This window comes from Myotis nattereri (genome assembly GCF_964212035.1).
Source record: "Myotis nattereri genome assembly, chromosome: 2".
Lineage (NCBI taxonomy): Eukaryota > Metazoa > Chordata > Mammalia > Chiroptera > Vespertilionidae > Myotis > Myotis nattereri.
In genome coordinates this window covers 110,295,351-110,319,050 of record NC_138076.1, presented here as the reverse complement: position 1 = coordinate 110,319,050, position 23,700 = coordinate 110,295,351, and the positions used below count along the sequence as shown (strand labels likewise).

At 42.4% G+C, this 23,700-nt stretch overlaps 1 protein-coding gene and 1 pseudogene across 3 annotated transcripts in view; one reads left to right on the top strand and one right to left on the bottom strand.

The window, feature by feature from the left end:
* Nucleotides 1-902: 902 nt before the first annotated feature.
* Nucleotides 903-23,700, top strand: part of IFT88 (intraflagellar transport 88) — a 169,321-nt gene continuing 146,523 nt past the window's right edge. Inside the window, exons 1-3 of one of the 2 annotated variants that reach the window (XM_081083541.1) lie at nucleotides 903-1,091; nucleotides 4,475-4,570; nucleotides 22,777-22,839. In XM_081083541.1, the coding sequence (XP_080939667.1) occupies nucleotides 4,481-4,570; nucleotides 22,777-22,839 (153 nt within the window). In that variant the 5' untranslated portion in view covers nucleotides 903-1,091; nucleotides 4,475-4,480. The remainder of the gene's footprint in view (nucleotides 1,092-4,474; nucleotides 4,571-22,776; nucleotides 22,840-23,700) is intronic. The other variant, XM_081083542.1, reaches the window with a different exon arrangement.
* LOC308512056 (glyceraldehyde-3-phosphate dehydrogenase-like) lies at nucleotides 910-3,719 on the bottom strand (annotated as a pseudogene). The gene is made up of 2 exons: nucleotides 2,717-3,719; nucleotides 910-1,547 (listed from the first exon to the last, which is right to left on the bottom strand). The product of its transcript is annotated as a glyceraldehyde-3-phosphate dehydrogenase-like (transcript).

Here is a 23,700-nt window from a genome sequence, read left to right as displayed (position 1 = left end):
GGTAGACTGGAGAGCCAGGGAAGAGCTGATGGTGCCATTCAAATCTGGAGGCAGCATTCCTTTTTCCTTTCAGAGATCAGTCTTTACTCTGAAGTCCTTCAACTGATTGGATGAGGCCCACCCACAGTATGGAGGGTAATCTGCTTTACTCAGAGTCTACTGTTCTAACTGCTAATCAATCACACCTAACAAAATATCCTTACAGCACCATCTAGACAGGTGTTTGAAAGAAAACTAGGTACTATTAACTAGTCCAGCTGACATTAAATTAACCAATACAATAGTCTAGAACAAAAGCAAGAGACACTCGTGGAGAATTGTATCCCAACATGTACTTAATGTTTAAAACTCATTAATTACTGTGTCTTTAGACTCCCCCTGCCCTCCCTCCATTTTAATTTTATTAAGCAATTATGAATTTAATCTCATTCATTTTGCATTTCTTCAGCTTTACTCTGAAGTTGGTTCTAGGTGCTTGGGACAGTTTCACTCCTGCCTTTTAAGGAGTACGTGAAGGGCTCTGATGAAGGTGTGCACAGGGTGGTTGTGGGAACAGGTAATGCAAACAAAAGAAAAGGGAAGAGAAGCTGAGCCCTCCCAGACCCATAGATGTCTCTGGAGAGTAATTTTATAGGGTGACCAAATGTCGGTGATCACCCGGAAAACGGGACGCAAAGGCTCACATATTAAGAGTAGTGGCTGGTAGTTCATAGTTACTTAGTGTCATTCTTTACTATTCTGTTTTCTGGCTGATTTCAGAAGGATTGACAAGATTTTGGCTTCCTCTCCTTCTCACTAGAGGCCGCCCTCCAGGGCCCCCTCCGCGGTACCCCTCCACTTGTGACCCCGCCTCCGTCCTCTTTGACCTCAGCCTCTCAGGCTCCGCCCCTTTCTCCGTTCCGGAACCGCCTACCGCGCGCTCCTCTCCTCCCGGCCCGGGCCCTGGCGCGGAGGACTGTGGGAGCGGCTTCCTTGGATACGCGCTTGGCAACGACCAGGCTCCGAGCTCAGCCTGCGCAGGGTCTTTGATTCTCCAAAACTCCGCGTCGCCCGGACTCCACTCACGGTCGCCCTGCTCCCCTCATCACGAGGTAGGAGAAGAGCCGGGGGCAGGGGCGCCTCGGGAGCCGGCGCGGGCTCCCCGCCTCCTCGGGGACTCGGGGGCTGGCTTGTGGGGGCCGCCTGTGGCCTCTGCCTGCCGAGCGGCACCTCCCTCCAGGGCCCGCCTGTCCGCCGGGAACGCGGGCGCCCTTTGCCATCAAGTTTGTGTGGCCGCCTGTCCCAAGTCATAGTCACGCCTGAGTCAGGAAAGCTGGCACCGTGAGCACACCCCTTTAATGTCTGTGTCGTGTAAAGCTTGCGAAAAGTGGTCCCAGGAAAGGTGGAATTCGTGAGGTGCACAAGCACGCAGCAAGATGTTCTCACTCTCCCAAAGGTGAAAACAGCCAAAGACCGGAAGTGCTGTTTTCCCCAAATCCCTTCTAGGCCTAAAATCCCACTGTCTCTACAGGGTCGGTCGATTTCCTGGCTGTGAGCTTTAATAGGAACTACAGTGGGCGTGTTGGAAGCAGATTGTCCAGCATAGTCAGCAGAATATCATGAAAACCAATACCCTTCACATTTCACACAAAGGTTTTGCTGGCATTCGGTTTTACGTTGAGGGGCATCCCCCACCCAGGTCATTTCAACACTTCCAGTCTTTGGCGAGGCTTATGCTATGCATGTTCTTCTTTTTGAAATAGCTTGGAGAATCCAGCAAGCCAGAGTTGTTACCTTTGTTCTGCCACCCCTACCTGTTTGCCGTGTATGGATACTTCTTTTACGATTTCCGGCTTGACTTTACACATCTTTCAAGTGTGTGCGTTCACTCGCTATAAACTTTTCAATCTGGCTGCAACCCAGCAGAAAGGATGGAGCTCTGGTTCTAAAAGTTGTTGTTTTTATGATGTACGTATAAGCCAAATTAACTTAAACAGGGCTCATAATCAGGCAGTTCTTGTTCAGCACAGCAGTCCTCAAAGTGTGGTCCTCAGACCAGTAGTGTCAGGAGCATTGGGAACTGGTTAGAAACGTACATTCTCAGGGGCTAAAGGGGTGCTGATGACTCCCACCCAGGACTTACTGAGCCAGAAACTCTGGTAAGGGGGAGTAGCAATCTGTATTTGATCTGAAGTTGGAGAACTTCCATATTGCTGTATATGTAATCCCAATGAATTATTATTATTATTTTGTTAATGCTCACCTGAGGATATTTTCTCCATTGATTTTTAGAGAGAGTGGAAGGGAGGGGGAGAGAGACTGAGAGAGAAACATTGATGGAAGGGAGGGGGAGAGAGACTGAGAGAGAAACACCTGGATTGGTTGCCTCCCCCACATGCCCTGACCCGGGCTGGGGATAGAGCCCGCAACTGAGGCACATGTCCTTGACCAAAATTGAACCCGAGACCCTTTTAGTCATAGAGCCAACACTCTCACCACTGAGCCAAACTGGCTAGTGCTCAATGAATTACTATTATTATTATTATTATTATTATTATTATTTTTGGCTGGGTACAGTGAACTTTATTGATGGTGCACAACAAAGTAGGGCTCCCTATGCCCCTCCCCTTCTCCAGGGCGTCTGGGATGGAAACAGTGGTTAGGAGATTCTCAGTGTGTTGGGGGACCGGTCTGGGGCAAGGACTCCCCAGCAGCTGAGGGCCTCTCTTCCTCTTGCTGGGGCTGGTGGTCCAGGGGACTCTTAACTCCTTGGAGGCCATGTGGACCATAAGGTCCACCACCCTGTTGCTGTAGCCATATTCATTGTCATACCAGGAAATGAGCTTGACAAAGTGGTCATTGAGGGCAATGCCAGCCCCAGCATCAAAGGTGGAGGAGTGGGTATCACTGTTAAAGTCGCAGGAGACAACCTGGTCCTCAGTACAGCCCAGGATGCCTTTGAGGGGCCCTCTGATGCCTGCTTCACTTCCTTCTTGATATCATCGTATTTGGCAGCTTTCTCCAGGCGGCAGGTCAGATCCACAACCGACACACTAGGGGTGGAGACACGGAAGGCCATGCCAGTGAGCTTCCCATTCAGCTCAGGGATGACCTTGCCCACAGCCTTGGCAGCGCCAGTAGAAGCAGGGATGATGTTCTGGGCAGCCCCTCGGCCATCATGCCACAGCTTCCCAGAGGGGCCATCCATGGTCTTCTGGGTGACAGTGATGGCATGGACTGTGGTCATGAGTCCCTCCATGATGCCAAAGTTGTTTGGGTGACCTTGGCCAGGGGGCCAAGCATTTGGTGGTGCAGGACGCATTGCTGACAATCTTGAGGGAGTTGTCACACTTGTCATGGTTCACACCCATCACAAACATGGGGGCATCCGCAGAAGGGGAAGAGATGATGACCCTCTTGGCTCCGCCCTTCAAGTGAGCCCCAGCCTTCTCCATGGTAGTGAAGACACCGGTGGACTCCACAACATACTCGGCACCAGCATCATCCCATTTGATGTTGGCGGGATCTCGCTTCTCGTTGATGACAAGCTTCCCGTTCTCAGCCTTGACTGTGCCTTTGAACTTGCCATGAGTAGAATCCTACTGGAACATGTAGACCATGTAGTTGAGGTTATTGAAGGGGTCATTGATGGCGACAGTATCCACTTTGCCAGAGTTAAAAGCAGCCCTGGTGACCAGGCACCCAATGCGGCCAAATCCGTTCACTCCGGCCTTCACCATCGTGTGTCAGGGTTGTGCCTGCTGGCACAGCACAGGAGTAGAGGCTGTCTGACCAACAGGAGGAGCAGAGAGCCTGAATTATTTTTTTAATGCTGAATAGTTTTTCACTGCATAAATATACCACATTTTGCTTCTCCATTGTATTGATGGGTATCGGATCTAGTTCTAATTGTGGCCTACCATCAGTAAAGCTCCTGTGAGCATTGTTATACAAATCTCTTTGTGGACATGTTTTCATTTCTCCTGGGTAAAAACTTTGGGATGAAATTGCTGGGTCGTAAGAGATAAATGTTAATTTTATGAAACTGCCAGGCTTTTTTTTCCAAAATTGTACAGTTTATACTCCCACCAACAATGAGTATTCCAGTTGCTCCATCTCTTTGCTGACCTTTTCAATTTAGCTATTCTGGTGGCTGTGCAGTGGTTCCAGCCTGGCACTGTCATTGACTATTACATACCCCTTTTTCTGCCCTTGATACTAAGCTCCTTGAAAATCAGGACGATGATATATCCCTCTCCAGTGCTTGTCACTGTCCTTTGATGGATAGGTTTGGAATGAATGTGAAATAAGGGCAATGAATGAACGTTTTGACACCTACTAATAGTTTTAAGAATTTGACATGAAAAAAGTTTTAAGGCTGAAAAAATGTGTAGAAGTAAATTTGACCAGAAAAGTTTTTAAATAGTTATTCTTTATTTCAATTAAGAATTATTTCTTATCCCAAGAGCATATTTACACTGCTGATTTTTCCTAGGTACAGATGATGCAGAATGTACACCTGGCCCCAGAGACAGATGAAGATGACCTTTATTCTGGTTACAATGACTACAATCCAACCTATGATACCGAGGTAAAAAAAAAAAATCTATGTTTTTTTACATTGGTTTTTGTTAAGCAACTGGTTCATGAAAACTTTAAATTAAGTAAGCTGTTTAAAAGGTTAGAAAAGTGCTTTTACTGAAGACTCTGCTAACTTCCTTCAATAATAATAATAGTGGCAGAGGGGGAAATCATGAGAAATGTTATGGAAACAAACTAGGATGATTGGCACATACTGTATTCTTCAGTGCTAATTATCTGAAGGTGTGAGTTAAAAATACTTAGATCACTTGAAGTAGCTAAAATCAGTTGTTTTTAATTTTCTAAATTTGAAATGTCATGTAGAGTTACTTTAATTCTTTTAATTAAATTACGTAAATATTTTCTAGAAAAATTAGGAAATAGAAATAGGTATAGAGAAAAGTTAAAATCATAGAACCTGTCTCCACCCAGAGATAAGCATTAACTAACTTATAGTGCTTGTCTCTCCATTTTCTTACGCAAATATGTGTATATCTCTTTATAGTTTGGGATAAAATGGTGTCATACTCTGTGCTGTTTTGTAACCTGGATTTTCTCTTTTATTAATATCTACCTCATGTCAACAAATCTATATCTACTTAATATTTTATGGTGTAGTTATTTAAAAAGTGAAATTAGTACTAAAATGAATATTTAAAATCTTTTTACATCATTTTGAGTTATAGTTTCCAAATTGTAAGAGAGAAAAAACAAAAAACCTTTTTATAAACTCATCTTGAATTAGTGTGTGAAAAAAGGATGAAGGATGTGGGAGCTAATTTGCTTGTTAGTGTATAAAAATCAAATATTAGCATTTATAGGACTTTTAACTAATTTAGGAAATCTCATTCTATTCTACTGAAGTTTTTCATATAGTCATTTTCAAATTATATTTTCCTCTAGAGAAAAATGGTAGTCTATGAATTTGAGACCTAGAAAGAAAATAGAAACCATTTACTTACTCTATATGAAACAAAAATATAGGAGATACTGATCATTGTAGAAAATTTGAAAAATACAGAAGATTGGAGAAAAAAATGAATGACATAAATCCTGACATATCACCTGATGTTTTGCTGTATTCCTTGTCTTTTACTACATAGGTGTTTTTCTCCCAACATACAAACACACACACACACACACACACACAGGATTTTATAGACTCCTTTTTAAAAATTTGCATGAAAACATAGGCATTTTCCTATATTAGTATAAATTATGAAAACCACTGATATCTCCTCTTTTATTCCAGTTATAAAAGTAATATGTATAGCCTTGACCAGTGTGGCTCAGTTGGTTGGAGTGTGGTCCCATATACCAAAAGGTTGTGGGTTCGATTCCCTGGTCAGGGTGGGTATGGGAGACAACTGATCAATAGTTCTCTCTGACATGGATGTTTCTCTCTCTCTCTCTGTCTCTCTCCATTCCTCTATCTAATATCAATAAAGAAAATAAATTATATGTATAAAAATATACATGTTTATTATTGAAAAACAAAATTACCCATAGTTATATTATTCAGAACTAACTACATTTAATGTTTGCTTTGTTTTTCCTTCATACATAGAGTCTTAGCATGTTTGAATTGAACTAGCATTTACTTTTCTGTTTGCTTTTTTTACATATAGCTACATTGTGGGCATCTCATGATAGCAAAAACTGAAGTAAATGTAATATTAATGGCTACATAATACTGAAGATGTACAGTTGTTTATAACTGTTTTTGATCATAGGATATTTATTTCCAGTTTTCTGCTACTATAAATAACAACAATGCAATGAACAATTTTATGCATAAATAATTTTCTGTATTTTGATCAAACATTTTCTAGGATAGAGTCCAAAAAATGGAATGTAGATAGTTCATGAATATGATCGTTTTTAAAGCACCAGAGAATCTTCCTAAATCCTTAGGTCATCACAGTGTGGCTTCATTATTTCATTTGGAGTGAATATTCAGAATATAAGAAACAAAAATAAATCATATAGTAAAATAAAAATAATACTTGCTTTACTTTACCCATGGTTTTCTTTTCTCTTACTTAATTGGAATAATAACAAGTTTAATATATAACTGAATTACTTGAAACAGTTATTTAAATATTCCATAGATTTTGCAAGTTGTTAATGAAAAAGAACAAATTACAAAAGTTGTGTTTGTAATTGGAGAATTTGTTGACAATTGTTAGTGTGTCAGAATTCATTGAACTGATTAATCAAATTTTACTAATAGTATAGTGTGCTGAGCCAGCTCAGCCAAGGGTTCGGCAAGCCTGAGTGGGGGTGGTGAAGGATGAAGAAAAGACAGACAAAGAGAATAAGCTGGGTCTAGGTCAGTGGTCGGCAAACTGCGGCTCACGAGCCCCATGCGGCTCTTTGGCCCCTTGAGTGTGGCCACGAAGTTTCAATCGCACTGTATGTGCGCGCCCGCATGTGGTATTTTGTGGAAGAGCCACACTCAAGGGGCCACAGTTTGCGGACCACTGGTCTAGGTGGATCTTCCTGTGCCTGGCTGAGGCCACAGAGAGAGATCCAGACAGCAAACTGAGCCTTTATTTTATAGCCAGAGGTAAACAAGGTAGTGGTCACCATAGTTACAGTGTTCTTGTGAGTTTCACTTGCTACATCTAACCTCAGCCCATTAGCTACCCAGATAAGATCTAGGGAGTGTCATAAGGTCAAGCCTAATTATGCTAAGAGGGCTGTGCCCTCTAAGCTGGGACTTGTTTGTGGCTTTGCCAACAGGTCAGTCCAAGGCTTAACCCTATAGCCGTTCCCTACAGTTTAGGAATACTAGAAGACTTCCTTTTCCAAAAAATCTGCTGAAATACTATAATCAATTATGGTAAAGGTTGCCTTTGGTTATATACTTCATGTGAAAGTTGCTGAGTTTCTATAAGTAACCAAGAATTGTGTATTTAATTTTATGTAGCTGATATGCAAGGTTATAAAGATTATTTTAAGTAAAAATTAAAGAAGGATGCTTGTACATAAAATTTTTAACGTACACAGTATTAACTCCTGGTTATACAAAAATTTTATTTAATTGTCTGCGTAGTTTTAAAAAGTGAATTGATATTGACTCTATTTTTAATGTATTATTTGTATTTATTTATTTATTTTTGTATTTATTTATTTTTTTGTTAATCCTCACACTAGGATATTTTTTCCATTGATTTTTAGAGTGAGTGGAAGTGAGGGGGGAGGGAGAGAGAGAGAGAGAGAGAGAGAGAGAGAGAGAAAGAGAGAGAGAGAGAGAAACATTGATGTGAGAGACACATAGATTGGTTACCTCCTGCATGCACCACCCCAACTGGGGCAGGGGATCGAACCTACAACCCAGGAATGTGTCCTTGACTGGGAATTGAACCCAAGACCCTTCTTTGCATGGGCCAGTGCTCTAACCACTGAGCACACAGTCCAGGCCTGTATTTATTTTTTAATAACCAAGTATATTTTTGTGAAATGTATCCACAGAAGGCACTTTCCAAGTCTCCCAGGATGCCTGAAACTGGCAATGGTACTGAATCCTATAAATACTATGTTTTTTTCCTATGCATACATATTATGGTAAAGTTTAATTATACATTAGGCACAGTAACAGATTACCAACAATAACTAATAATAAAATAGAATAATTATAACAATATACTGTAATAAAAGTTATGTGAATGTCATGCCGGAGGGCACCAGGGAGGCTGCAACTTCATAGTTGGGTCCAGATCCTTGTCACCACACAAGAAAGAATTTGAGATTCAGTAAAGCACAGTAAATTTATTAAAAGTACTCACTTGAGAAGGGAGTACTGGTGAACTCAAAGGACTAGATACCCCAATGAGGTCTGGGTAGAAGGTTTTTATAAATGCGGGCGAGGGTGGCATAGGTTGTACTTCAGCTTCTGATGCTGGTGGGGTGACTGCTGATGCAGCTTGTCCTTCCCCTCTGGATAATGATTTCTTTTTGGTCCTCTTGGAACTGTCATGGTGATTCAGGAAGAGGAGTAGTCCTAAAACTGCAATGTAAATTTATTCTAATGGTATTATAATGACCTGTTGATCATTTGTCTGTCGATAAGGCTGCAGAATCTGCTTGAGAATGTTTTTTGTTTATCTTGAATACAGGAAATTGGGAGGGGGACGCGGGGAACAGGTGGTCAGCAAAAGTCACATCCAGGACGGAAAAGGGGAGGGATAGACCTTGAGGCCTTTGTTCCCTAATCTAAATTTTCTGACTCATACATTCCCCCTGAGAGATTTCAATCCCATAATCATGTGGGAAGATGAAGGGTTGGTGTTTCTTCTGTAGTTGCTTCAGGCTGAGATTTGGTATAGACCAGGGGTGGGCAAACTTTTTGACTCGAGGGCCACAATGGGTTCTTAAACTGGACCGGAGGGCCGGAACAAAAGCATGGATGGAGTGTTTGTGTGAATTAATATAAATTCAAAGGAAACATCATTACATAAAAGGGTACGGTCTTTTTTTTTTTTTTAGTTTTATTCATTTCAAACGGGCCGGATCCAGCCCGCGGGCCGTAGTTTGCCCACGGCTGGTATAGACCCTGCCTAGCCTGGGATTGAAGATCTCTTCCTGCCTGATCTAAGGGCCCAAGCCCTATATCCCCTGGATGTTGAAGTATGGTCTGGAATTCTTGGATTATAATCATTTTTACATGAAACTGTTATAATCTAGAAGATTATAAATTTAACAAGAAGATTAAAAAGGCGTGGACCAAATAATAATAAAAAAGAATAGTTACTTAAGGACCAAGGAGTAGAAATACTCAGGTGAAAGAAGTGTTCCAAAAGACATCAAGATCTGTTCCTTAATTATACCTGTGAAGCTAAGACGCCCGTTCGTAGATTTTTTGGATATTACATTCAATCTGACCTGATTTGTTTACTTATATACAGCAGGTTTTGTTAATGACTTCACAGATGCCTCCCTGTTTGGTTAAGGTAGTCTAGGGCAAGTTTGTTGTCTAGAACTACATTAGCTAGAGAATCTAAGGATTCCTAAATTGCTGTAGGGCCTCCCCTGTGTCGCTAGCAAAGTCTTTTAGGGCCTGAGTTAGATTGTGTAAGGTTACCTCGTGATAGCTGAATCCTCTCCAAGGGGTGGCTATGCCGAGTGTCACTCCTATGCCTGTTATGCTTAGGCTTATGACTCTTTTGGCTCTTGTTGGGGAGGTTATATTGTGAACAGTTATTCCCGCTCCTATAGGCCCTTATAAGACCAGAGTGCATTGTCCCTTGAATTGGGAATTGTCTCTGCAGGGGTAGGTCCAAGGCCAGGAATGGGAGTAGTAAAAGTTCCTTGGGGTTGTCTGTCATAGGGGAGTTGGTGTTTAAGATGTTCACAAAGAAAGACATATCCTGGGGGTGCACAAGCTCTCCCAGGTGATGTGTAGTTTAGCCAGGGAGTAAGGCCCCTAGGGGCCTAGAGATGACAAACTAACAGAAGGGCCACTTACACTACAGGACAGTGAAAGTGGCCCTTCTGTTAGTTTGTCATCTCTGGGCCCCAAAGGGCCTTCCAAGCTCAAGGAATGTGATAAATTAGTTTTTAAGCCTGGGTTACAAATTCCTCTCAGTAAGTGCATCTTCCAGAAGGAGGTTGTATTTTCTTTCTATCAAAAATTTTGTGGGAGGCAGGGCACCAGTGGGTGATGTTAGGATGTCAGGATTGTGAGGTATCAAAGGTCTTGGGAAAGATAGCAGGGGTGTTGAAACCCCAGGAAATATTCGACTTAGCGTGGGCTTATTGGTGCGTGTATTGCAGGGGACGCAAGTAATGTTGAGGGAAGAAGAAGTAAAAGTATATGGTCATTTTCTCTGGGTGTGATTATAAGGCAGAGTGAGGTGAACACTGCCAAAAGGGTTCTTTGTGATACTGAGATGAACCTCCAGAGGGTAAGATTTTCCAAAGTGCTTTGGGGAACCTGAAAGGAGAATAGGGATCTGGGCTTGTCATTACAGGGATATACTCAAGGCTTATTGTGTTGATCTGAGGGTGGGGATGGCAGATCCAACAGACAGAAAGATTGTTTCCTAAAGTGATGATATTTGTAAGGTTGACAGGAGAGTTTTGTCTTTAATCCCTGTAGGGCAGCGGTTCTCAACCTGTGGATCGTGACCCCTTTGGGGGTCAAACGACCCTTTCACAGGGGTTGCCTAAGACCATTGGAAAACACATACATAATTACATATTGTTTTTGTGATTAATCACTATGCTTTACTTAAGTTCAATTTGTAACAATGAAAATACATCCTGCATATCAGATATTTACATTACGATTCATAACAGTAGCAAAATTACAGTTATGAAGTAGCAACAAAAATAATTTTATGGTTGGGGGTCACCACAACATGAGGAACTGTATTAAAGGGTCGAGGCATTAGGAAGGTTGAGAACCACTGCTGTAGGGTAATGGGGGAAGTAAAACAAGTAGGGCTAGAATTACCATTTTAAGAGCAAGGGATATAGTTGCTAAGTGGGATGTTTACTGATGGACAAGTGAGGAAAAGAATGAGGGCAACAGAAACCCTAAGCAAAGAAAAAGACTTAAAATCTCAGTGGCCATGTGGTGGATCATTTACTTATAGGTCAAGGAGACTTCTTTGGGTTGTTTCGTAAGTCCTCCGGGGGTTCACAGGTGTGGTTGTCCTTCTGGCATTCCTGCAGAGGTTCAGGAAAGAAAGTTTTATTCTACATAAATGTGTCCAGGATTATATACCAGGTAGCTTGACTGCGGTGGGGGTGGCAAGCAAGATCTTTCCATTTTGGAGTTAACTGGTCCCCTGGGGAGCTTTCTTTCCAAGTCTTAAGAAGGACCCAGTCCCATGAGATATATTGGGCCTATGAGAGGATGTGTTCCTGGGGATGGAAAGATTTAATTGCCTTATTTTTGGAGAGCCTGTTGCGCCTATCCTAGATTTGTTACAGAATTTACCAGGTGACCGAAAAATACATAGGAGTAGCCAGAGATACAGGAAAAACCCATTTATTTCCAGATGTACTAGTACCGTGACTCAAGGGAGCCTATTTCCAGATCCTGAGCGAGCCAATATGGAGGAAGCTTTCTCTTTATACCCTTTTGTTTCTTTGTCTCCCAAATAAGGATCAGACTTCCGGACCTTTTGTGGGCTTTGCAAAAAGCCCCGTGTGTTGGGATGGGGGCCGTGAGACCACACCTAAAGGCCTGCCTGGCACCAGCACTGATAACCCCCTCCGGGGGTTGTGTATTGTTCATGGTTTATGGCCTCTGTAAAATGTGAGTATTTAGGTAAACAGGTCTTGCAAGATCTGATAATTATGGGAAGGGGCTGTGACTAGACTACAGGCAGTCCTCGGGTTACATCGGATTCGACATACGTCGTTTTGTGGTTACATCGCCAAAAAAGTTCCGTCATTTTGACGTATGTACATATGTGCTTTATGTTTTTTATTATTTATTTACCACAAGCAAAGGTCAGGAATTGTTATCTTTCTTTAACATTTTTTTTTACTGTTTCACTTCATTACTGCTGTGTATGTGCTTCACGTGAGTGACGTAGTTGCTTATGTAGGTGGGTTCCGACTTACGACGAAAATCACATTATGTCGCGCCGTAGTCTCCGGCGTAACCAGAGGACCTACTGTGTAGGCTAACAGGAATGTGCATTAGGGATACTAATTAACTAGGTACAGAGTAAGGCTGCTGGACTCCCTCCCCCCACTCCAAAAAAAAGAAAAGTCTTATTTTTCTCATGAGGTTGATGATATATTTAAGTTGCTCCTAGACTTCTGGGTCAAAATATATGTCAGAGATTAGGAAGGGCCTCCTGTATAACATATTAAAAGGGCTTAGTTCTAAGTTTGACTTGGGAGCTCCTCTGTACCCCTGGCATAATTTTGCTAGGATTTTCTTTAAGGTAGGCTTAGCCTTTTCTACCTTTTCTGAAGACAGGCCTTTATGAACTATGTAAATGGAGGTTAATGTCTAGGGCTTTGGCTGTTTGTTGGGTGATTTTGGCCACAAAGGAAGGACCCAGGTGATCATACAGTAAAATAAAAATGTTTGTCACTTTGGAGGCTTCGGGGCAGTCTAAACCTTGGAATGATTTCCTTAAGGAGGACTCTGGTTACCTCCACTGCCTTTTCAGTCAGGATGGGAAAGGCCTCTACCCATCAAGTAAAAGTGTTTATGAATACTAGGAGATAGCAGATATCCTGGGAGGGAGGCATTTGTATAAAATCTATTTGCCAATCTTCTTCTGGGAAGGTACCCCTTCTCTGCATGTGCTTAAGAAGATGGTGGTGGGGTGCTGGACTTTATTTTATGCCCTGGCTTGTTAACTGAAAAGAGAACACAGGCTTGAGTGACTTCTTTTATGGCTTAAGATAGGCCCCTCCCAATGAAGATTTTTTACATTAAAGAATAGGTGGCATCTTAACCTAGATGGAGAAAATCATGAAAGGATTTTATAATTTTCCATTGATCCTTAGTTGGGAACAGCAGATTTTTTATCTCTGATCCACCATCCTTCATTGTTTAGGGGAAAACTTTGCCCTTCTGCCGAGGTGTTTTCATCAGGGGCATAACTTGGTTTGATGTCAGAGGAAAATATATAGAATTAGGGCCATAATAGAGGTATCTGACTTGGCAGCCTCCTTTGCAGCCCTATCAGCAAGGGGATTTCCTTTTCAGCGGTTCTCAACCTGTGGGTCACGAACAATGAAAATACATCCTGCATATCAGATATTTACATTACGATTCATAACAGTAGCAAAATTATAGTTATGAAGTAGCAACAAAAATAATTTTATGGTTGGGGGTCACCACAACATGAGGAACTGTATTAAAGGGTCGAGGCATTAGGAAGGTTGAGAACCACTGCTAGAGTTCAGATATTTTAGTTGTGTTCCTTTGATGTCCCTTACAGTGCTGCATGGCTACTTCTCGGGGTAGTTTTGTTTTTGTTTTTGTTTTTATGAATATATCTCTTTATTGATTTCAGAGAGGATGGAAGAGGGAGAGAGAGAAAGAAACATCGATGATGAGAGAGAACCATTGATCAGCTGCCTCCTGCACACCCCACACTGGGGATCGAGCCCACAACCTGACCATATGCCCTGACCAGGAGTCAAACCATGACCTCCCTCAAATGTAGTCTCTCTCACTCAAAATATTTTATTTTACTGTACTTACCCTTCTTGTGATTATGTAAGATGATAAAATGCCTTCATGATGACATGAAGAGAGGTGAATGAGACATTATTGAGTAAAATAAGTGTTACTTGAACAAAAGCACCTAGGTACTACGTCAATCTGATAACTTAGATGGCTCCTAAGTGATTAACAGGAGGGGAGCATATACAGTGTGGATACCCTGGACAAAGGAATGATTCATGTTTTCAGTCCGTGGTTGACCTTGGATAACTGAAATGACAGAAAGCAAAACTGCAGAAAAGGGGGACTACTATAGATTGAAATAAATCAGAGGCTCTTACAAGAATTGTGCATAAGTTGTGTATGAAGCATTAGAGCCAGAGTGGTGTTGGCAAAGGAATAGGAAGTAAAGGCTGATTAGACTATTTGTTGGTAAGATTCCCTTCAGGAGTCTAAAATGGCATTTTGTCCAAGGAACCCAGAAACACTCATATTTTGCTCTTGACAGTTGTTCCTTTCTTCAAATTTCCTAAGAGAGAATGTGAGTACAGGTCAGGAATCAGCAAAACATAATACCATTTTTTTCCTTTATTGATTAAGGTATTACATATGTGTTCTTATCCGCCCATTGCCCTCCCCCCCACCCCCACTGAGTGTATGCCCTCAACCCCCTGCATACAAGTCCTTTGGTTGATCTCTCCCCCTTACCCCCACCCTCTCCCCTACCTTCCCTCTGAGGTTTGACAGTCTGATCGATGCTTCTTTGTCTCTGGATCTGTTTTTGTTCATTAGTTTATGTTGTTCATTATATTCCATAAATGAGTGAGATCATATGATATTTATCTTTCTCTGACTGGCTTATTTCGCTTAGCATAATGCTCTCCAGTTCCATCCTGGACCTGGAAATGGTAAGAATTCCTTCTTTTTTACTGCAGCGTAGTATTCCATTGTGTAGATGTACCACAACCTAGAACGAACTCTCCAAAAATTCATCTGGAATAAAAAAAGACCCGAATGGCTGCAGCAATCCTGAGAAAGAAGAACAAAGTAGGAGGGATCTCAATACCAGATATCAAGCTGTATTACAAAGCCACTATTCTCAAAACTGCCTGGTACTGGCATAAGAACAGACATATAGACCAATGGAATAGAATAGAGAACCCAGAAATCAACCCAAACCACTATGCTCAATTAATATTTGACAAAGGAGGCAAGAACATACAATGGAGTCAAGACAGCCTCTTCAATAAATGGTGTTGGGAATATTGGACAGATACATGCAAAAAAGTGAAACTAGACCACCAACTTATACCATACACAAAAATAAACTCTAAATGGATAAAGGACTTAAACATAAGAAGGGAAACCATAAAAATCTTAGAGGAATCCACAGGCAGCAAATCTCAGACATATGCCAAAGCAATATCTTCACCGATACAGCATAATAACATTTTATTTCAACTGAGGTTCTGATTCCAAATGACCTTGTAGGTTGGACTCCATGGAGCCCTCCATTTCTCAAACTTCACTGCTCCAGAGTGAAGTCATTTTCACTTGAGCAAACAAAACTGGAACAAGAGAAAGTGTTTGCCTCATTGCTTTTAGAGAATATTTCCTTTTCTCTCCCAAGGCTTTCTCAGGCAAGTTCCTCTAAGTCATGGCCCCACATATGAAAGAAGAGAGGGGAGAAGAGAGAGATGAAATTCTCTGTTCCTGCTTTTCTTTCCTACTTGGAGGAAAGAAACAGGAGAAAGGCCATATCCTTGTAAACTTGATGTTTAACTAGACATAATGATGCCACGTGTCCAATAAAGTGTTCTTACAATTGAACAACATTATCAGTACTCATCTTTCTAGCAGAGGAAGGAGCCTTAATATTGTGGACAGTGGGAAGGAGGGATATTTGAAGCTGGAGACTATTGTTACAGAAAAAACCGGACCAGAACCAAACAACGCTCTGAGAGTTTGGAGTTACACTTTATTCACCGCGGTGGGCTCAGGGAAATGAATCCAAATCTAAGCACAGCTACAAGCAGAACTTCCCTTTTTATAGAAGAGCCAGCCCTTTGTGTGCTTGCTGGCGGTGGCCTTGAAAACTATACAGTTCTATCCAATTAAAAAATGCACCTGGCATGGCATTGGGTGTATCTAGTCTCTGGCCTACAAGGTCAGACAGCTAAGTTTATCTCCCCCACTATTCAAGCAGGCTAGAAAGCAAAGTTACTTTTTCAGAACAAGAGGCCATCCGAAGAATAGCAGAGAATTCCAAACAGTAGTTTTACAGAATAGGGGTTTTCCTTCACATTCCCCCCACTTGTTCCACAAGCTTTTTAGCCTTGTGGTACAACCACCACGGGATGTTAAGGTGAACAGTGGCGTTGACCGATCTTTTACTACTTCCTGCTGAAAAAGGGTGACGTCCAAGGGGTAACATCCCATTTCTTCCTCTTGGAGAGGTTTGTAGGGAATTCTTCTGGCTTGTAGGACCATTTGAAGTTTAAAGATATCTAGACGGATGAGATAAAGCAAGTTAACAGAATTAGAAGACATGGTCCTAGGATTATGGCCATGAGTAGCATTAACAGTTGTCCTGTCAATGGAAGGAGCTATTTCCAGATCCCCCCCCCCCCCCCCCCCGCCCCATGCAGCCCAGGTCTTAGATAACTTCTGTTTTATTCATCTTGTTTCTTTTTTATGTAGGAAGCAGTAATTTTATGGTGCTTCTGTATTCCAGCAAGGGCAGAAGAGTTCTCCTCCTGGGACTAGCCTTGGGTTCCTCATAAAAAGATAAAATGAGAATTACTAGAAAGATAAAAAAACAATGATTATCCAGAAATACCAGAGCATTTTGCCTTCAAGAGAAGATAAGAAACAAAGTGTAAGGAAGAATTCAGCAGGGTGTTCTCTGAATCCTTTGGAGCAGGTTGATTAGCCAGGTCTGTTGTCTTCTTGAGGGTGATCTGCAGCGGGTGTGTCTGGTCAGAGATCACCTTCCAGTCAGGCTCCTTGCTGTCCTGGGCACAGAAGTAGCTGGGCTTGTGATCTGGCAGAGACAAACTATAACAAATGGTCCGGTGGAAGGGAAGGAAAACATTTCAGTTTTAACAACCTCTATTGAAATTGGATTTTTCTCCTTAAAACTCCTCCATGGTTATCAAAAAGCCAAATCAAGACTAATTTATCTACTGTATTCAATTTGGCCTGATGTTTGCATAAACACAAGAAGAATGGTAACTGACTACCTTTGCTGGAATCTCATGGTTGAATCTTAATGTGCCCCGTAGGGCCAGGAAGCCAAGCCATCTAGTTGCCATCAGGCCTGCCTGTAGTATCTGCTGAGTTAGGTGAATCCCTCACCTGTAGCAACTCCACCTGAGCCCACGCTCTAGGCTTTAAGGCCCATCTCAGTAGCCCTCCTACTCGTTGCAACCGAGAGTGAGTGGGGGTTCCGCAGGGACACAGAGGCGTCCTTATTGCTCCCCTTCTACTCTGACCAACTGCCAGTGATGGTAGGGCATGGGCCTGACGCTCCAGCGCCAGCCATCTTCAGGGCTCCCAAGAAGGATACCAGGCTTTTCCTGTGGCACTTTTATTGACTTCAAGTCTTTAGAGTTCAGACAGGTCTCTTTAATACATGATACTCCAGTCAAAGTTTTCCGTTAATAAAACCACTATTAGGAACCAGTTTTATTGAATCTATGCAAAGAAATGTATTGCCATGATTTATTAAGCATTGCCAAATTTCAGAGGAATTATATAAGGAGAAAAACATACCTGATATGCTCCAAGATTTCCTGATTTTCCTTGCCAGTTCCTTTTCATGGACTCTTTAGAGTAATATAACTGTCTTCAAATGGCAAGAAGAAATTTACAATATGTCTACATTCAAATAGATAGTTATAGCTCCCCCTATGGTAGGGCTCCCCTCACTTGATTTGTTTTCTCAGAACGGACTAACGGAGCTCTATTTCCTTACAGGGTCTCACATGTCACAGGACTTCACAGGGTCTGTAATTCCTGTAACAGAGGGCTACTATTTACCTCTTTACTACTTCCTTCTGTTCCAAACAGGCCTTCCCCAGTTTCCTACAGTTGAGGTTTGTACCACCCCTGACATGGGCATGGTCACACAGGCCTGAAAGACAGTATACAGGCTGCCAACTGTTAACTGTCTCTTAATAGAGACCAAAACCTGATGGGTATTCTTCTTTGCCCAGTTGGGCACCTGCCCTTTTGGCAGATACAGCTACATTCAAACCTGTAAGAGAATCAAAGGTTAATACAACATATTAATACAATGAAACATAATATTGGCAGCATGGCCGCTTCAGGCAGCTAAATCCTCCACTACTAACCATGAGATATGGCAGGGCTATACAAACATTTTAGGGAGGTGACTAAAGTCCACTCTTTGACCTTTCTATATAAGGTAAAATTGTCCTTGTCTTTCTGAAGCCATGTCTATGAAGATGCAGGCATCATCTGAGTCTCTTATACAATTTTCTGCAGGTATAGTCCTTTTCAAGTTGGGGTGAGTCCTGGGGTCATGAACTTCTTTACCCACACCGAGTCCCCAGGCTAGAAAGGATGTACAGAGTCCGAGGTGGCACTGGCAGGGCATCTCGAACAAGCTTATGGATGGCTTGTAATTTCTGTAAGAGATCACGTCCAAGTAAGGGGTACAGGCATTCTGGCATGACTAGAAATGAATGAGTTACCGTGTTCTTTCTGAGGTCCACAATCCTCTTTGATGTCCAAAGAAAAAGGGAGTTTGTCCGGTGGCTCTTAGAACTGGTGTCTTCTTAGATGTTACTGGTCTCATTGGCTCTGTCAAGACTGAATAGGCTGCTCCAGAATACACCAGAAAATTGACCGGGGGTTCTATTTATCTACAAATAATTACATCTAAGTAGACATATAAACATCAAATAAACATCCATATTTACACCTTTTCAGTGAACAAGTACTTTTACAGTCTTAGGAATTTTGGCAGATAACAGGAACACTGCCCTAGTCCCCTGATGGGGGCCTGACAAGAACAGATGTGGGGGCCTTTGGCTGGGGGGTATAAAGTCTCCATTCTTTCTCTCTTGGCACTGCTAAGGACAGGATCATTGGAGAGTTCTCTTCACTTAGGCAAGGCTGTGCTGAGCCATCTGGGGCAAAAGTGGTTTCTGCTTCCATTTTGGCTAAAAGGTCTCTGTCCATTAGAGGGACCAGGTCAACTGGTAAATATAGGAATTCATGAACCACCTGATGGCTGCCTGACTGACATCTGCGGGGGTGGCAGAACAGTCTGCAGCTGTGGTACCGTACCGGTAGCTCCAATAATGGTGACTTCCTGTCCTGAGAGGGGAGCTACCTTCTGAGTAACTACCGAGTGCTGTGCCGCTATATCAATCATAAAGTTCCCAGTCTGGCCCCCGATCTTCATTTTGACCATCGGCTCATGGGGGCCCAGTTGGAAAGAGCCCAGTCTGTCCTAGTCAAGAGTCAGCTGTTGCCAGTCCGAGGAGGTGTGCCTCAGGCGGCTCTGGCCAATAGCGGCTGGGTGGTTTGGATGGCCTTGCCAGCTTCTTCTGGCCTGCTACTAAACTTTACTCTGTCCCTTCTTACACATGCAGAACTGGACCCAATGCAGCGAGGTTTGAGCAATTTTAAAATTCCTTAATATACATTTTATCATTCATATTGCAGGGAGGGACCGGGTTGGCTCCTCCTGAGTAAAATAACTAATCAAAATAAGGCTTATTTTCTAACTTCATTTGTCCCTGGGTGTGGACAACAAATGCCACTAATCAGATTGACATAAACGATTTAACCTTTGTTTAGGGAGGCAAATGCAAAGCATTTACTCCCAAGTGTCATTGGTTTAGGGAAGATAGGATTTCTGCTCAGTTTCCCTATTTTACTTGTCCCAGCTTACTGGTCTATTATGCATTCTATTTTCTTAAAGTGTATTCTGCCACAGGAGAAAGTTGTTTTGCTGTACACAGGTAGCTTAACCCCTATATAACTGGGCTTGGACCTCTGCCCAGCAAACTGCAGTCTATAAGTTCAATATGCAGCCTCCGGTTTTTCTAATCTAACGAGGTTCCGGCCAGTCTCTGAGTCAGAGTCCTCCTCTCTTGGAGAATTTCAAAGTCCTGATGGCTCCCAGGTCCAGGGAGAGTGCTCTTTTCTTTGCCCTTTTGTTAACCCTGTTTATTAGTTACAGGGCCCTGCTATCCTTGACCTTCCACCAGTCCCCTTTGTGGCAGAGTAACAACAAGGCCTCTTCCAAGGGAGTGCACTGGAAGGGGATATTAGTCCCTCCTCTTCCAGCAGCAACAGGTACTGAACCCTTTCAGTACATTTGCAAACAGGGAGCTTTCGCTAGCTCTATCCACAGCTTTCCGTACTTCTCTCGCTGCTGCTGCTTCTTTCAGGGCAGCGGGCAGCTCAGGCATCCAGCCCCCCCTTCTTTGACCTGGCTTTTAGGGGCTGAGTTTGCCTAGCAAACAGTTCTAAACTTCTAAATTACCAGGGCGGCTGCGGATTTCAGGTCTGTTTCTCCTCCGCCCTTCTCCTGGAAGTTTAGTTGTTCTTAATGTATTAGAATTCTTTATTCTTAGAAACCTTAATCTTTTAATGATTACCAAAAGTGAGCAGTCAGCAATTTTAGATTAATATTTATGAATACATTTTAAAGTACTTTTACTCTTAAGATATATCTAGACCTTTTGTGACAAAACTAAGAACAGGTATCGGTTTAATTTAGCATTGGAGGGGTTAAAAGAATAAACCAGGGCAGAGAAAGACTGTGCTTACAGTTACTTTTTGTGACCTTGAAGTTAGTTGATAATGCACCTGCTACCAGTCTGCAGCCAGTAACATAACTGCTAACACCCCCCTTCTTTGTCTCAGCCCAGGCCCGTTTCTTTCCTTTTTACTTTTGATCTCTCCAACCAATTTCCCTGTCCTCCATGAGGATTTCAATAAATAACTGAAAACGATAAGTCAAATAAAACACATAATCACAAAGACCAAGACAACAGACCACACGAGACACACAATCAGGGGTTACGGGGTCTATAGACAGTTAATAATAACTTCAGCCTTAGGGTCAGGGCCAGTAAATCTCTCCGTCCTGCGGAGCTGCAAGCCCCTCCTCCCCTCCCCCCCCTTGTGTCTACCAAAGAGATAGGAAAACCATAAATAACAAGTTCTTTGAAATTTACTACTTTGTTAATTTGCTAAGCAAATAGTTAACTTGAAAAGAGTTCTCTCTTGCTTTTTACAAGCAATCTCAGAACTAAGCAATCTTGGAACCTAGCCAGCCTTTATTTTAGCCTTTAAATCTACCCTAGCATTTCAAAATTTCAATTTAATACAGCGAATTTACAACCCAGGTAAGAGCAACTGATAGACAGAAGTTTTTGTTAGTGAAGTGGGCTGATTCCTTCTGTAATGGCGAGCAAAAGACTCTGAGAACTGCTAGAGATTCTTGCAGCCCACCGCGGGTCCAGTCCAAACGTTTAGCCAGATGAATTAACAGAAATGCAAAATAAATCAAAGTAGCTTTCACTTTATACAGACGAGTTAATAAGCAGCCAAACACTCGTATTCACACTCTCTCAGTAGACTAGCCCAGACTGGAGCTGAGCAGATAAAACAGTGCCCAACTCCCCAGATGGGCATGGGGGCACTCCTGGCACCCATGTCCCAGAACAGAATTCTCAACCAACGTCTTGGTGAGAACCTACCGGAGGAGTTAAGACTGCGTCCAGTCCCCCTTCTCGGTAGCAAATTGGCTAGTCACACACAAACAAACAGCTGTTCACTCAGAGCTTAAACAAATTCCCAAATGCTAAACAAATTTCCAAATTCAAATAAATTCCAAATTTCAAATTCAAATAAATTACAAATTCTAACAAATTCCAAATTCAAAACAGATTCCCAATTCCTGAGGGATTCCCAATTCCTGACAGATTCCAGATTCCTGAGGGATTCCCAAAACCTGGGGGAGCTCTATGGCTCCCCGGGAGGTGATCAAGCTCCCCTTCCACTCATTCCGAGTGGGCCAGACGGTAGGGGATTGGGGCCCCTACCTTACAGATTCTGCAGACAGGTCCAGAAGTGTCCGTCCACGCTCTCCAGATGCCGGCCGGGTCCTGGGCTGAGGTCCGGGAGTCCCCGAAGTTCCCCTGGTTCAATTCTGGTAAATCAGCAGAGCGGCGCCTCCTGGGGGGCCTATCCGGCTCCCCCGGTCCTCAAATCCAGTCCACACCGGAGGCCAAAAGGCCACGATGGGTGGTTCCCCGGTCTTCCCGAAATGTCAGGGAACCAATTATGTTACAGAAAAAACCGGACCAGAACCAAACAACGCTCTGAGAGTTTGGAGTTACACTTTATTCACCGTGGTGGGCTCAGGGAAATGAATCCAAATCTAAGCACAGCTACAAGCAGAACTTCCCTTTTTATAGACGAGCCAGCCCTTTGTGTGCTTGCTGGCGGTGGCCTTGAAAACTATACAGTTCTATCCAATTAAAAAATGCACCTGGCATGGCATTGGGTGTATCTAGTCTCTGGCCTACAAGGTCAGACAGCTAAGTTTATCTCCCCCACTATTCAAGCAGGCTAGAAAGCAGAGTTACTTTTTCAGAACAAGAGGCCATCCGAAGAATAGCAGAGAATTCCAAACAGTAGTTTTACAGAATAGGGGTTTTCCTTCATACTATGAGTCCCTACCTGGACATCAACAGATGGGTAAGATGAATTAGAGAGGATCATGAATACCAAACAGAAGAGGTTCAACTTTTTGTTGTTGTTTGAATCCTCACCTGAGTACATGCTTAGAGAGAAACATCGATGTGAGAGAGAAACATTGATCAGTTGCCTTTGTACACACCCTGACCGGGGATTGAACCTACAACCCAGGTATGTATTCTGACCAGCAATTGAACTGGCAGCCTTTTGGTGGATTGACGATGCTCCAACCAATTGAACCACTCTGGCTGGGCAGAGGTTCAACATTAAAAAAAAAATTCTCACTTCATGTTGAATGTTAAATTTTCTTTTCATTTTAGGAATTGGAGAATGACACAGCTTTTCAGCAAGCTGTGAGAACCAATCATGGCAGAAGACCTCCAGTAAGTAAATTACTTTTATTGTGATAAAAAACACATAATACAATTTACCATCTTAACCATTTTTGAGTGTACAGTTCAGTTATTGTTAAATATATTTATTCTCATTGTTATGAAACTGATCTTCAGAACCTTTTCATCTTCCCAAACTGAAACTCTGTTCCCATTAAACAACTTCCCCATTTTCTTTCCCCGTCCCTGGCACCGCCCTTCTACTTTCTGTTTCTATAAAGTTGACTACTTTTTGATACATCATATATGTGGAATCATACAGTATTTGTCTTTTTGTTACTGGCTTATTTCACTTAGTATAATGTTCTCAAGGTTCACCCATGTGAAAGGATTTCCTTCCTTTTTAAGACTGAGTAATAGTCCACTGTGTGGAGAGACGACATGTTGTTCTGTGGACACTTGGGTTGCTTCCACTTCTTAGCTATTGTGAATACCAGGTGTACCGGTTACTAATGCGGATTTTGTAATCAAAGAAAACATGGTAATTTCAAGAGAAACATCAAAAGTGCTTTATTCAAAGTAATGTCCATAGCTAGCTACACATTTCCCCCATCTTTCAGGTAATTTGTGAATACCATCCCAATAGAACTTTTCTTGTTTTGAGGCAAACCATTCAGAGACCCAATTTTCCACTTTTGTGTGTGTTTTGAAGTGCTGCTCAGAAAGTGCGTGTGCCATTGATCGGAACAAGTGATAATCTGAAGTAGCAAGGTCTGGTGAATACAGCGGGTGGGTTAATACTTCCCAGGCAAGATCTTTTATCGTGTCTTTAACTGGTTTTGAAGTGTGGGATTGTGCGTTATCATGAAGCACTCACAAGTATCTGAGATAGAGCATGTTCACCATAAGCTT